Here is a 13,755-nt window from a genome sequence, read left to right on the forward strand (position 1 = left end):
TGGCTTTGCATGATTTTTGGATCTGGGATTGTGTGGGTTTTTTCTATACTTTGTGACTTTGGCTTCATGCACTGCTTTTATCGAGGGGTCTCTGCAAATATCAGCAGGTAGATTTGTACTGTAGTCCGGCAGCTTAACTCATTTATACTCCTGTGGAAAGCAGATCAAAGCATTTATGGAAAATACTTGATCGCCTTTGTATTGTATTTGTTTTGTATTGTACTTATAAGTTGATATTTCTGCCACGATTCTTTTGTTTGCCTTTGATTTTGACAGTATGATGCTCAAAGTGCCTTAAAAAGGGCTGATGATCGTTAAAGAAACGCCCACCTCCGAGGATAACGGAGTATAATTATGAAATATATGCAACTATTAACCGAATCATCCAAAGCAGATCATTTAAAAGGCGCCGTCGTGGGTTTTTCAGAGGCCCGTCGATGCTTCTTGTTTTAGTGTTTTTCATATGAAACGCACGACTCTAACATTTGTATGCGATGTTGGTTCAAGTTAATGAAGAACCAAGAAACCCGATCGGAGCCACAGACTTGAATTTATGTGACAAAAAGTCTCCAGAGGCCTTTGAACGACTTCCATTTAAAATTATACCGACTGGGATTTCTGAAAGTAGTAATTTGCTTCAAATATGGTTTGTGTCTGTAATAATGATGCTGTTAACTTTTCTTTTTTTGGGGGGGGGGGGGCTTTCAGTCGCTGTAATGAATGTTTTTCTTTTCTAAAATAAATTTGAGTAAAAATGATCACTGTTGTAGTTATTTCCTTGATAAATAATTGGCGTTGAAAACCACAAAAGTGCAGCCATTTTTATTTACATTATATACACATGTTCCCGTGGTTACATTCAAAAGTATATGTCCATACAAAAGTGTAGCATTTAAAGCACAATGTACATTCTTTATGGTACACAGGGTTTCTATTATCTAACTGCATTTGATACAAAAACAACACATTATAGAAAAGAACAATTTACATCGATTAAATCTCTTTTTTTGGGGGTATTTTGTGTGAACGGAAAGATGAACGTCGCTGCTTTGACATTCATAACGCTGCTTTGATTTGGCTCGTAATTCCTTTTTATGGCTTTTTATTCACAACATAATTACATATCTATTGGTGAAGCAAATGTGTGCGATCTTTAGTCACAAACCCGTTAAAACACTTCTTAAAAAGGGCTTTTTCTTTGCTGTGAAGCTGACAATATATTCATTTCTATATTTACAAAGTGTTCATCTAACAGCAGCGACAAGTGAGCCACGTTCTGTTTAAACAAACGTGAGACGGTGATATGAAACCTTTGGCATGACTCCAGATTACTAAAACCTCAGCATAAAAACATTTAACATACAGAGTAAAGACTGGCAGGATTGTTGCTGTACAAAACAAACTCATGTACTGGAGGACATCTCTTCTAAAACATTTTTAAAAAGTCTAATGACTTTGTCTCTTTCCCTTTTTTGAAAGTTTTTTTTCTCCGTTGAACAAATCAACAGGTGTGATGATTTCATGAAAGCTGCCTGTTTTAAAAAAGTTTGGATTTTTGAAAATGAAAAGTTTGGAGAAACTTCAATGACAACAATTAAAAACCGTCAAACATCCCCAGCTGCTGCTGCTTTTAAACCGTGAACCGTATGTTTCCTGTGGGAGGTGGGTGCAGCCCTCCAGCCTTCCTCCCAGCAGCCCGCTGGATCCCCAGTCTGGATGACAAGTCTGTCACGGAGAAGCAAGTACCACTTTCCCCCACACGGGGGCGGTGTTGAGTAGACAAGGGGGGGAGGGGAGCGTCCTCAGTTAGCATCGGTTCCTCAGAGGGGGAGACGGCGAGGCGCTGCTGTGTGGGAGGTCTGCAGCACTTACTGTCTCTTTGTGAGCACAGGCATGATGTCATCCCCGACGTGATGAAGAGGAGGAGGAAGAGCAGGAGGGGGAGGATTAACCTGCTGCTGGGACTGTCACTGAGGTGTTCTCCTGGGGGAGGGGGGGCGGCGGACAGGCGGCAGGTCGTAGTGTCCTGGGATGTGGCTGTTCACGGGGAGGTCGTAGTGGCCCTGGGGGTCGTCGTGGGGGGCGTGACCCAGGGAGCTCTGACGCTCTGGAGGGGGAGGGGGGGGAGGGAGGGGGGGTGAACAAACAAACACTTAGATAAACACACTGATAGGTGATCTACTTCACCTCTGACCACGTTAGTTTGTTTTCATGCTTCTAATCTCGATCCAGACTCGACATGTTTGAATCAGCCGTGACTGAAGCTCTCACAAAAAGCTTGTATTTTATAGTAAAAATAGTCAAAAAGTGTGAACTTTAAGAACAAAAGTATTTCTTTAACCTTTGATCTGAACGTTAAAGCAAATAACCTTTGAAACACCGATAAAATATAAATCATTTCATCCACAAAAAAAAAACAGACTTTTGAGCACTTTACTAAACCCTCTAAGTATATGAACATTATAATGAAGTTAAGAAGATATTAAGAGTTGTTCACGCATTTGACAATAACTTTAACAATATAAATATGATTATATAGAATTGTTGACCAATCCTGTACATTAATAAACACTTTAAATACCCGTACACCTGCTTACAGCCACATCGTAGTGAGTTAGAAACCCTTTTGAACGATGTCATTGTCAAATAATCCATAACCTCTAGTCAGAGCAGCGTCAATAAGTAGAATTAAAATGAATATTTAAAGGATAAACCAGGTGAGTAATAAATCCCATTCTTCTGGTTTCAAGTGTTTTATTTTACATATTAAAACCTTAATGTTAAAGTTTCTGTTTTAATGTAAATGTCGTTGTCTATGTTTAACCTTCCTCCGGCCTTTACCGCATCATGACGCTATGATTTGTGCAGAAGTCTGCAGGAATGCGTAAAATGTGCATAAAGGGCTCAACATGTCTCAGAGAGTCCAACCAGATTAGGCCACAGTCTCCCTAAACCAATCATATCGCTATTTTCATTTCAGTACGAACCGATTTGACCCTCCTCCACCGCGTTAGCGCCCAGTCTTCATCATATCTGGGGCCCCGTCCTTCTCCACATCATCATAATGTACTAAATGAACATCATGTTAGATGGAAGAAGACTTGAAACTAGAGATTGAGACCATTTTCTCATAGACTTCTATACAACCAGAGATGAGTCGCCCCCTGGTGGCCAGCAGGGAGAATGCAAGTTTAAGGCGCTTCAGCATTGGCTTCACTCTTCAGAAGGTTGCCTCCCGGTCCAGACTTCCTCAACTAACGGCGGCATCGCTGCTCCTTTTAATGTGCTCCGATGTCCCGACGGCGTCTAATCGACCGAAGACTCTCCGTCTTTAGTTGAATAAATGATCGTTCACTCTAAATGAAGTCTCACTGATGGAAACGGCGCTCACAGATGGAGGGGGAGAACTACTTTCTCTCACTTTCCTCCTCACCCGCAGTGTTCCAGGCGAACGTGTTATTCCACTTCACCGGAGGAGAAACCCATTAATTCCATTAATCTCTGGATTTGTTTCTCACATGTTTCCCATCAACACTGATTCCTCTGACTTCGTGTTGACGCACGGCGGCGGCAAAAGAACACCTCCCCCCCCTCCCTGTAAACAGCTGTTCATTCATCAGACTGTGCCTTCGGGAAGCCCACCCTCCCCGTCTGTCTCCCGTTCTATCGCTTGACGGATCGAAGCACCTTAACAAGCTTTTTCGTTTTGATGAAAGGAGGCGGAGGAGGAGATTAGAGTTCAAACAGTCAGCTGATTGTTTAGTCCATCAACAGAAAAGATACGTAGCGACCTTATTACAATGTTCCCTTATTACAATGTTCCCTTATTACATGTTCCCTATTACAATGTTCCCTTATTACATGTTCCCTATTACAATGTTCCCTTATTACAATGTTCCCTATAACAATGTTCCCTTATTACAACGTTCCCTTATTACAACGTTCCCTTATTACAACGTTCCCTTATTACAATGTTCCCTATAACAATGTTCCCTTATAACAATGTTCCCTTACTACAATGTTCCCTTATTACAATGTTCCCTTATTACAATGTACCCTTATTACAATGTTCCCTATTACAATGTTCCCTTATTACAATGTTCTCTTGTTACAATGTTCCCTTATTACAATGTTCCCTTATTACAATGTTCCCTATTGCAATGTTCCCTATTACAATGTTCCCTTATTACAATGTTCCCTATTACAATGTTCCCTATTACAATGTTCCCTCATTACAATGTTCCCTTATTACAATGTTCCCTTATTACAATGTTCCCTTATTACAATGTTCCCTATTACAATGTTCCCTTATTACATGTTCCCTTATTACAATGTTCCCTTATTACAATGTTCCCTATTACAATGTTCCCTTATTACATGTTCCCTTATTACATGTTCCCTTATTACAATGTTCCCTATTACAATGTTCCCTTATTACAACGTTCCCTTATTACAATGTTCTCTTATTACAATGTTCCCTTATTACAATGTTCCCTATTACAATGTTCCCTTATTACATGTTCCCTTATTACAATGTTCCCTTATTACAATGTTCCCTATTACAATGTTCCCTTATTACAATGTTCCCTATAACAATGTTCCCTTATTACAACGTTCCCTTAGTACAATGTTCCCTTATTACCATGTTCCCTATTACTATGTTCCCTTATTACAATGTCCACTTATTACATGTTCCCTTATTACAATGTCCACTTATTACAACGTTCCCTTATTACAACGTTCCCTTATTACAGCCTAGACGTTGTGAGGATTTGCTGTTTTTATGTTTTTCTTTTGTTTTGATCAATCAAATGATTAATGGAGAGTAAATACTTTCGTAGCATAGATTAATAATAGTTAATTGTAGCCCAACAGGAGTGATATTATTCAAGTTATGATTTTAAACCTGGAAATTCAGTACATTTTTTTTTTACTTTTGTCTGGTTCCACTTCTTGTCATCTTTTAAATTCTCCCACGTTATACTTGAATATCAACCGACCTGCTGGTGCATTAGTGAAGTGCGGCTCACCTCGGCGTAGGGTGGCCGTGTGGAACGGCGGCGGGCTGATCTCGGTGTACGCTCGCTCTCGGGGGACGGCACACTTCATCTCCATGTAGCTGCTCTCGGGGGGGCAGAAGGGCAGGCCCGGCAGGTCTTTGATGGTGGCGTAAGGGTTCTCGCTGTTCAGAGAGCTGCTGCTCACCGCCGCCGCGTCCTTCAGCTCTGTATGAAATACAAATACTTTAGTGCATCACAGATACATTTACACTTACAAATACTGACAAAGACATGTCTGGAAATCTATTATAATAGAATACTAACATCATGCCTTTAATTATTTATTTAACACTTTAAAATACTTTCTTTAAATATATTATAGGAAAACATACTTTAAGTGAAAGTTAATTAAAGGGTACTTATATATGTTATTTTTTTAACAATGCACTGTCAGCATATTTTAAAAATGTATTAATTATAAGCCAGAAGTATAATTGAGAGTTCTATTACATAAATAAAAATGTATTAATGACATTCAATACATTTTGTACTCACAATGCATCAAAGCAAACAAAACTTCATGAATCAAGCATGTGTACTAGAACATACACGGTACTTAAGTGTACACAGTATACTTGAAGTTTTTCCATTTTAGCGCATTAAGTACACTTCAAATTGTGAAGTTAAACTTTGAGTTAACACACGTGAAGTACACTGATGATTAGTGTGTCTGTAAGTACACTAAAATGTAAAATACTCTTTATTGAAAGTTTTTGAGTTTATGAATGTACAACAAAAGAACAAAAATGCTCAGATATTTTACTTTGACACATTTACGGGGTGAGTATGTCGTCTAGATTTATGCAGCATCCTCTTGCTGATGTACTTTTGGTATTTTCTCAACAGCAGAGTGAAAAAGTGGTGAGAATCGGGGGGGTGAACTACCTTTGTTGTAATATTTTCCGAGGCTGGCGCTGTAGCTGTAACTCCGATCGATCCCAAAAGCTCCTGTAAGCAATAAAAGACAAATCTGGCATCTTCATCTTCATTTATGGCAAACTAATCAAAAACAGATAATCTGCTTCGGAGGCCTGCAAAATCAATAACAGGTGAGTGAATGCTGGCAATGCAACTGCAACTTTTTTTTTCCTTTTTAATGAAGTCCTTATTGTTTTCATGGCCTCGTATCAAATGTGCATTGTTGACTAAAATGATTTTCTGTCCAAAAGGAAATGTGATCATTGATAAACTTTCTCTGCCTTGAATCGACACTCCGGTGGTTTTAGTACAGCTGGGCTTTTGAAAAGCAACGGCGGATATTTACTGCTGGTGTCCGATTATTAAACATTCCCCCCTAAACAGAGTCTACAACCTGGTGATAAAACGTACTAAACAGCTAAAATCCTTTGAGGTTTCTTATCAGAACTTTATATCATCAGCAGGTTTGATGTATTTTCTTTTTATGTAGCCGTGGTCACGAAGTCAGTTTCTCTAAACTTTGTTAATCCACTTAATTCTCTCTGCATGAAGAAGATGAGCATAAACGAGATCCTGAATGTGGAAAGTCACCCGGACGGACCTGCGTCTTTGCAGCGAGGCTCGTGGTGTTTCCAGTCGGCGGGGAGGGTGGCGTTGCTCTCGACTCCAAACAGGCCACGCCTCTCCCGCTCCATGTTCTTCACACTGCAGAACAGCTGGTTGTTGGTGTTCTGTAGGGAAGACACCATCAGAAATGCATTAAAGCAAATAATCTAAAGAGCTGTGACTTACTGGGTCAATACTTTATGGTTTATGATTTCATGGCCCTGAAATCAAAACCTGACGTTGTTGAGTGAACAAACTGTATTTGTTCAGTTACGACGGCGTATTAAGGCCATTGTATGTATATAAAAAAATGGAGCTGGGGCAATATTATGAGAAAAAAATCAATACAGTTATGAGATTTTTTTTTTTAAGTCGTAAATTTGCGTGTATGTTGCCTGCAGTGGAGGATCTAATCAATTTCTAATTTGCAATCAGATTTAATAAGATTTAAGTTCATTTTCAGAAATGTGTGATATTTTTCTGGGAAATTATTTACGACTTAAATCTCAGAAAATCTAATTTTCTTTCATGTAAATGTACGATTTTAATCTAGTAAATCTAATTTTTTTTCATAATATTGCCCCCTCCTTCAATGGCCCTAATAGGTCGTACTACAGTTGCCTGAAAACTACCAGAAGTATCAGTTGAGCACGGTGATGAAATCGGCGGTGACGGCATTCACCTTGATGCGGTCGTGGTTGTTGGGGAGGTGCGGCAGCGGAGGCCGGTTCTGGCTCAGCGTGTGGTAGCTGGGGTTGGAGTAGTAGTGGTGGTAGCTGTGAGGAACATCTGTAGGCCAAAAACAAACAGCTGGAGTCACGTCTGCTGCCATTAAATTACCTCAAGCTCAATAAAATGCACCTCTATGAAACATAACTCAAAAATACACAATGACCAATAAGATCAAAGATAAAAAAACATCATAATATGAAGATAATTTAATTTGAAAATGCAACCCTGATAATCTAGCAAGCATGTCACCATATTGCCTTTTAATGGTGCTACTATCAATTTAAAATGTAAGCAATGACATTTATAGTAATTGTGATCTAAAATGTAAATCTAAATACTACCTTCAATCTAGTTTTTGAATTATACTATACAGTATGTCTCAATCAAAGAGTTAAATAAAGTTTCTCACCAGCCATGTACAGTTAAATTACATTTTGACAATGTCGTAATCTTAAAACTGAAATCACATTTGGTCAAAAAATGTGAAAATGTGGTTTTATACGATGAAAAAGTAAGTATATTTATTTTAATGCTAGTAATGCTCCGTTTCCGCTCCGCCGAGGGGGCGTGTCCGTGTTTTGATTGACAGCAGCTGAGCAACGGCCGTTCACGTTGAAGTCAACGAGACGCAAAAGTAAGCTAACTTGGCGGTAGTGTAACGTTACGTTACCCGTAGTTTACAAGTCATCGGCGGGTTACGACGGTCAACCTACTAGTATGACCGCGCTAGCTTCTAAAACGTACGTTTAAATTGACTTTTAATGTTCCGCAGCTGACCTGCTAACGTTAATTAGCTACCTAGCTTAGCTACCTAGCCTGCTAACCTGCACTTTCCGCCGTTGTTCGGTCGCTCCGGTCAACGCAGAAACTGCTAGTCATCGTGACGTCACCCATTGGTTCGTGGACTCGAGTCCGGCATTTTTTGCCGTCATCATCTTGGATTGTTTTGGGGTTTTTTTGCAACCAGCGGACGGGTAAGAATCTGACTAAGACGAGCGGCAGAGCGGGACCCTTACTGGATCCGGATCCATCTGGATTCTGGTGTGAAGCTTCATAATGATTCAAGGTCAACTTTACAACTAAGTGTTAAAGTCTTAGTAAAGTCTAGCATTGGTAGCGACCTGTCATTCAGCAGGTAAGCCCCGCCCCCTAAAGCATCCCCTGCTTTCTGGTCTGGTGGACTCTAAATGGACCATAATGTACTAAATGAACATCATGCTGGATTGAAGAAGACTTGAAACTAGAGATTGAGACCATAAACTCATGTTAACAATGTTTACTGAGATAAAACATCAAGAGAGAAGTAGGACCATTTTCACATAGACTTCTATACAATCTGACTTATTTTTGCAACCAGAGGAGTCGCCCCCCGATGGTCAGTAGAGAGAATGCAAGTGTAAGGCTTAATTTTTCAGAAACGTAGGTGTTTATAAAACACAATAAGGATGAGGATAATATTACAAAGATTACTTTTTTGTAATGGACTCTTCTTCTTTTATATAGTTCTGTTTTTATAATGATTACTATTATTAATTGTATTATGTGATATGTAAGCTGCATTTTTCATATTTATCATATCAGTCACAGGGCCCGCATTTCTGCTAAACAGCTATATTTAGCTGATAATAGTGACGTACATTTACTTAAAGATAAAGAGTATTACTTTTTGGCAGCAAACGGATATTTGCTATGTAAAGATTTAGTGTAGTGATGTTTACCTGAGCAGAGAGTGAAGTCACACTCGGTAATGCTGTTTGATTTAGTGTAGTGATGTAATGCTGTTTGATTTAGTGTAGTGATGTAATGCTGTTTTGACGTACCTGGAACGGCGTACTCAGAGTTGACGGTGCGGCTGGTGGAGAAGGAAACGGTCGGCGTGTTGTTCTGTTTGTCCTTCTGCCTGCGGCGGTAAAGCAGCAGCAGAGCCAGCAGCAACACCACCAGGATGACGAGCACCACGATGCCGCCGATGGCTCCCCACGACTCCCTCTCCCCGGGGGGAAGGGGGACCATAACGCTGCCTGACTGCTCCGATGATTCTGTCCGACAGGAGAAGAGAAAAACCCTTTCAATAATGAACCAGGACAGCATTTAGTAGGATATCAAGGCAGTGTGAAGCCACTGCTTCTTAAGAAAAACATTTGCTTGTTTACCTTGTTTACAGTCCTCTTCTTCGCTTTCACACACACAGTCTCCGGTGAAGCGGTCGCAGATGAGGTTGGCGGGACAGGAGCAGGTCTGAGTGCAGAACGGACCAAAGCGACCCGGACTACAGGCTGGAAAACACGAGGTAACCATCACGTCCGTGCATTAGACACACACTGTGGTGCAAAGATAATAAGGCTCCACCATATTTGGGATAAATGTTGGGAGTCTTGTGTACTGATATTTATTATAGTATTTATTTAATTTTGGTTTCAAGTCGAGGTGAAATGAAAAATGCCTTTTGAACTCTTTTTATGTCACATCCCCCGTCATATGTTTGGCACCTATTTAACAATATATGACCAAAAAAAAAACCAAATAAATGAGTGTTAGTCGGCTAAGAATTGCTTAATGAGGACAACCCAACATAGGTCGTGCACTCGTGCAACTAATAATAATGATAATATGCATTTTATTTATAGGTTATTTACAGAACACTCAAGGTCACCTTACAAAACAGTAAACCGTAATAAAAACAGGCCAAGCACCCGTAATAACAGTTAAGTTAATATCACTAAAGGTCCCTCTCGGATATGATGTTGTGCTGTCAGCACGCTAATTTAATTTCCGTCTTTGGGACATTTCCTGCAGAAAAAGCACTTCTCTAGTCGCTGCACGATGTGTGAACTCACGTATGGAGCAGTCGGTGGCGGTCCAGCCAGGCAGACATTCACAGTGGCCGTCCCGGTGGTCGCACGTGGAGTTGTTGGCACAGTTAACGCACACTTCAGAGCACTGTTTGCCGTAGTAGCCAGCTGGACAGACTGTGAAGACACACAATGCCATTTACCAACCTACCAGCACTGGATAACATCGAGATTAAATGGAGATTTCTGTTGCGACGTGCTTCTGTGTTAAATGAGATCTGCACATTATTGGTGTTAATGCCAACCTTGATCGCAGTTGGGTCCAGTGTGTCCGGGGAGGCAGTCGCACTCTCCGGTCACATGGTGGCAGCGGTACGACTGGCCACAGGACGGGCACGACATGCTGCACTGGTCGCCATGCATCCCCGCTCTGCATTCTGGGAGACGGGTGGGTAAAGAGTGTGAGCCGGGGTCAGGATGCTGCACGGTAAAAACCAGTTCACTGGACGACGGCACTCACTGTTCTGACAGGTGACTCCCCAGTAACCCGGGCGACACACACACGCTCCGCTTTCCCTCAAGCACGTGTCACTGTTGGGGCAATGCTTGAAGCAGGTCTGGTTGCAGTGGCGCCCCCACAGGCCCTCCGAACACGGCTCGCTACAGCGAGAACCTAAGGGGGGGGAATAGATGGAAAGAAGCAGTTATAAGAACGTCCAAGTAAAATTGGCAATACCACGATGGAGAGATATACTCCATCCAAGTAAAAGTCCTGCAGCCATCAATTTACTGCAGTAGGAGTAAGCAAACAAGTAAGATGTATTCAACTGTCCAATGGAAAAATAATCACTGTGAAGAATGGTTCCTTTCAGACTTTCTAGTGTTGATGCATTACTCTGCGAGTGTGTGTTTCAGTCCATTTACTTCACATTGTGTACTTTATACTGACAGATAACGGACTAGAAGTTTGATTTCCTTCCATTATCAAAGACGCTGGTTTCCATTCGTTGTAAGAAGTGCAGGAAAAACTTTTATTTTAATATTTAACACTCACGAAAGCAGCAACAGTTGCTTTGTCGTATTAGTGATGGAAAGTAACAAAGAATATTTACTCAAGTTTTGTACAAGAACAATTGATGATACTTAGTATTTCCATTTAAATGATACTTATATTTATGTTCCTCTATGAGAGGGAAATAATGTACTGAAATTTACTCAACTAAATGTATTTAATATTTGGAGTTAATTGTTATTTTGTTTTTAATTTAAAATTATTATAAACTAAAATCCACCCATCACTGTACAAAGTAGTGTAATTAGCTCAACATTGAGAAATTACAACAGTTAATTATACATAATACATAAGGAATAATAATCTAATAACAATACAAAATAATAAAACACCTGCAGGTTTTATTCAATTTGGAATTACTTAGAAACTACTTTAATCTGATAGCTTCTTTTGTGCACTTTTTTAAAACATGTTTTTTTTATCTTATACAGCTTTTAAAATGAAAACTAATATCTGCAGGGGAAGTGGAAAACCTTTGTGTCGTGTTAAAATGTAATAAGTGAGTCCAATCCGAAACAAAGGGAGACCGAGTGGTTTAAGACCTGTGGCTCCCTCAGCTCTGTTGCTACCAAAGCCAATTTGCCAGCGACACCAGGAGGACGTCATCACTTACCCCACCAGCCTGGCAGACAGTGGCACTCCCCGGTGGTCGCCTGGCAGCCGTCGGCATGGACACAATCGCACCTCTTCAGGCAGCCTGGCCCAAACGTGCCCATCTGCACATATGAGCAAACGCCAACGGGCAAAGAATTGTCAGGGGAATCTCTTCAACGCGGCGCCGGCTCAGTCCGAGACAGACAAAACACCACGCTGGCAACGTGTCGCCGTAGAGACAGCCTGGCGGGCTGGCACGGCCGACACGAGGGGGATCGCCGTCCAAAACACAGATTAAAGCGTACAGAGGGCGAGGTAAGGGATGAAAAGCTGGACGACTTTTCTGCAGACCGTCCAATCGGGAACCAGCATGTTCTGTATAATTATCGCGCTTATGATTTGTGCATTAATCTTATCAAAGATAAGCAGCTCATTTGGCCACTCCGCCCCACGTAGAATAAACATACAGTGCATTATTCCTATCGTTCAGAGGTGGAGGTATTTCACAAAGTGGCATGTGTTTTCATGCAATGCTGTCCAGGATGTTCTTTTTAAAACAGATCTCTAAAATGCTGCACGTGAGTTTGTACTTTGCAGTTTATTTCATATTCTTTCCACTTTCATTTTATTTTAGGATGCATCTATATTTTACTTTCCTCTCAGTCAGAGCTGGTGGTTGTTTGCATTTACAAGAATCATTAGTCGTAATAGTTTACCGACCTTTTCATTTAACCAACTGGTGGTATAATCTAATCTCTGTTAAGTGATATATATATATATATATATATATATATATATATATGTAGCAGAAATAGTGTGTTAATGTAAATATCTCTTATTGTATTTAATTGTCTTTGAAAGGGGAAACTTGGCAGACATAAAGACCCTTTTTTTTTGTCTGGTTCTAGATGATCTGATTCACACCTACAACCGTACACCCTCCCAAACAAATAGGCACATTTACCGGGCACGATTGGTCGCAGCGCGCCCCCTGCCAGCCGGACGTGCAGGTGCAGGATCCATCTGCAGGATTACATTTTGCCCCATTGGCGCAGTGGCAGGTGGCGTTGCATCCCGGGCCCCAGGTTCCCTCTGAGCAGGGGGTGGAACAGTCCAGCCCACGCCAGCCTGCAGACACACCAACGACCGCCAGCCACGTTCGATTAGAAAGGAACTTCACCGATTTGTGTCGTTCAATAGGTCAAACACCGACTGTCGGGCAATCAATCATTATATTTTCACCCTCTTTGCAGAAGCAAGTCCCGTCGATAGGCGAGCAGTCGACAAAGTTTTCACAGGAACACTCCAGGGAGCAGTTCTTGCCATAGGTGCCGCTTTTACACAGACTCTCACAGTGAACTCCCTGCAATAATAACGATTACGAACTTAAACAACGAAGCTAGAGGGCAAATAAGTGAGATTTAGATAAATAACTAAATAAATACTCACGGTGTACCCGGGGGCACACTGGCATCGTCCCGTGGCACTATCGCACACCCCTCCGTTCACACACAGACATGGCTCCAGGCAACCGTGGCCATAGAAACCGTGAGCGCAGGTCTCGTTGCAGAACAGTCCGGCCCATCCCGGCTGGCATGTGCACTCGCCTTTCATCGGGTGGCAACTGGGCAAATTAAAGTAGAAGAAACCGTGAAGAAACGTGCCAAAGAAACCACCGAGGAGCTGCACTGCTTTGTGGTCCGTTTGAAAATAACTGTTTGTTTGCACATTTACTGGACATTTCTAATAGTATGCTGCTAGTTTCTTTACTATTATACTGTGTATTTACTCCTACCACATTTCTTTTAATCCATACAGTACTTCTGCTGTTCTGAAATCAGTAATAATCTCATTGGTTGAAGAAAACATGGAGCCAATGAATGCGATGACAGTTCAGACGAGCTAATTAGCGAACACGCACACCCACACGGGTGTTTTCAATTATTCTGGTGGATTAGACGATTAGGTCGTACACAGGTGC

General features: G+C 41.2%; 1 protein-coding gene across 2 annotated transcripts in view; it reads right to left on the reverse strand.

The window, feature by feature from the left end:
* Nucleotides 1–1,012: 1,012 nt before the first annotated feature.
* pear1 (platelet endothelial aggregation receptor 1) overlaps nt 1,013–13,755 on the reverse strand; it is a 52,356-nt gene continuing 39,613 nt past the window's right edge. For both annotated transcript variants that reach the window (XM_084026438.1, XM_084026437.1), the window contains exons 10-23: nt 13,224–13,398; nt 13,017–13,137; nt 12,739–12,902; nt 11,794–11,896; nt 10,629–10,781; nt 10,414–10,545; nt 10,154–10,285; nt 9,470–9,592; nt 9,137–9,355; nt 7,267–7,373; nt 6,580–6,709; nt 5,946–6,008; nt 5,031–5,225; nt 1,013–2,107 (exon numbers count right to left, since the gene is read on the reverse strand). In XM_084026438.1, the coding sequence (XP_083882564.1) occupies nt 1,968–2,107; nt 5,031–5,225; nt 5,946–6,008; nt 6,580–6,709; nt 7,267–7,373; nt 9,137–9,355; nt 9,470–9,592; nt 10,154–10,285; nt 10,414–10,545; nt 10,629–10,781; nt 11,794–11,896; nt 12,739–12,902; nt 13,017–13,137; nt 13,224–13,398 (1,957 nt within the window). In that variant the 3' untranslated portion in view covers nt 1,013–1,967. The remainder of the gene's footprint in view (nt 2,108–5,030; nt 5,226–5,945; nt 6,009–6,579; nt 6,710–7,266; nt 7,374–9,136; nt 9,356–9,469; nt 9,593–10,153; nt 10,286–10,413; nt 10,546–10,628; nt 10,782–11,793; nt 11,897–12,738; nt 12,903–13,016; nt 13,138–13,223; nt 13,399–13,755) is intronic.

This window comes from Eutrigla gurnardus, assembly GCF_963514095.1.
Source record: "Eutrigla gurnardus genome assembly, chromosome: 14".
NCBI lineage: Eukaryota > Metazoa > Chordata > Actinopteri > Perciformes > Triglidae > Eutrigla > Eutrigla gurnardus.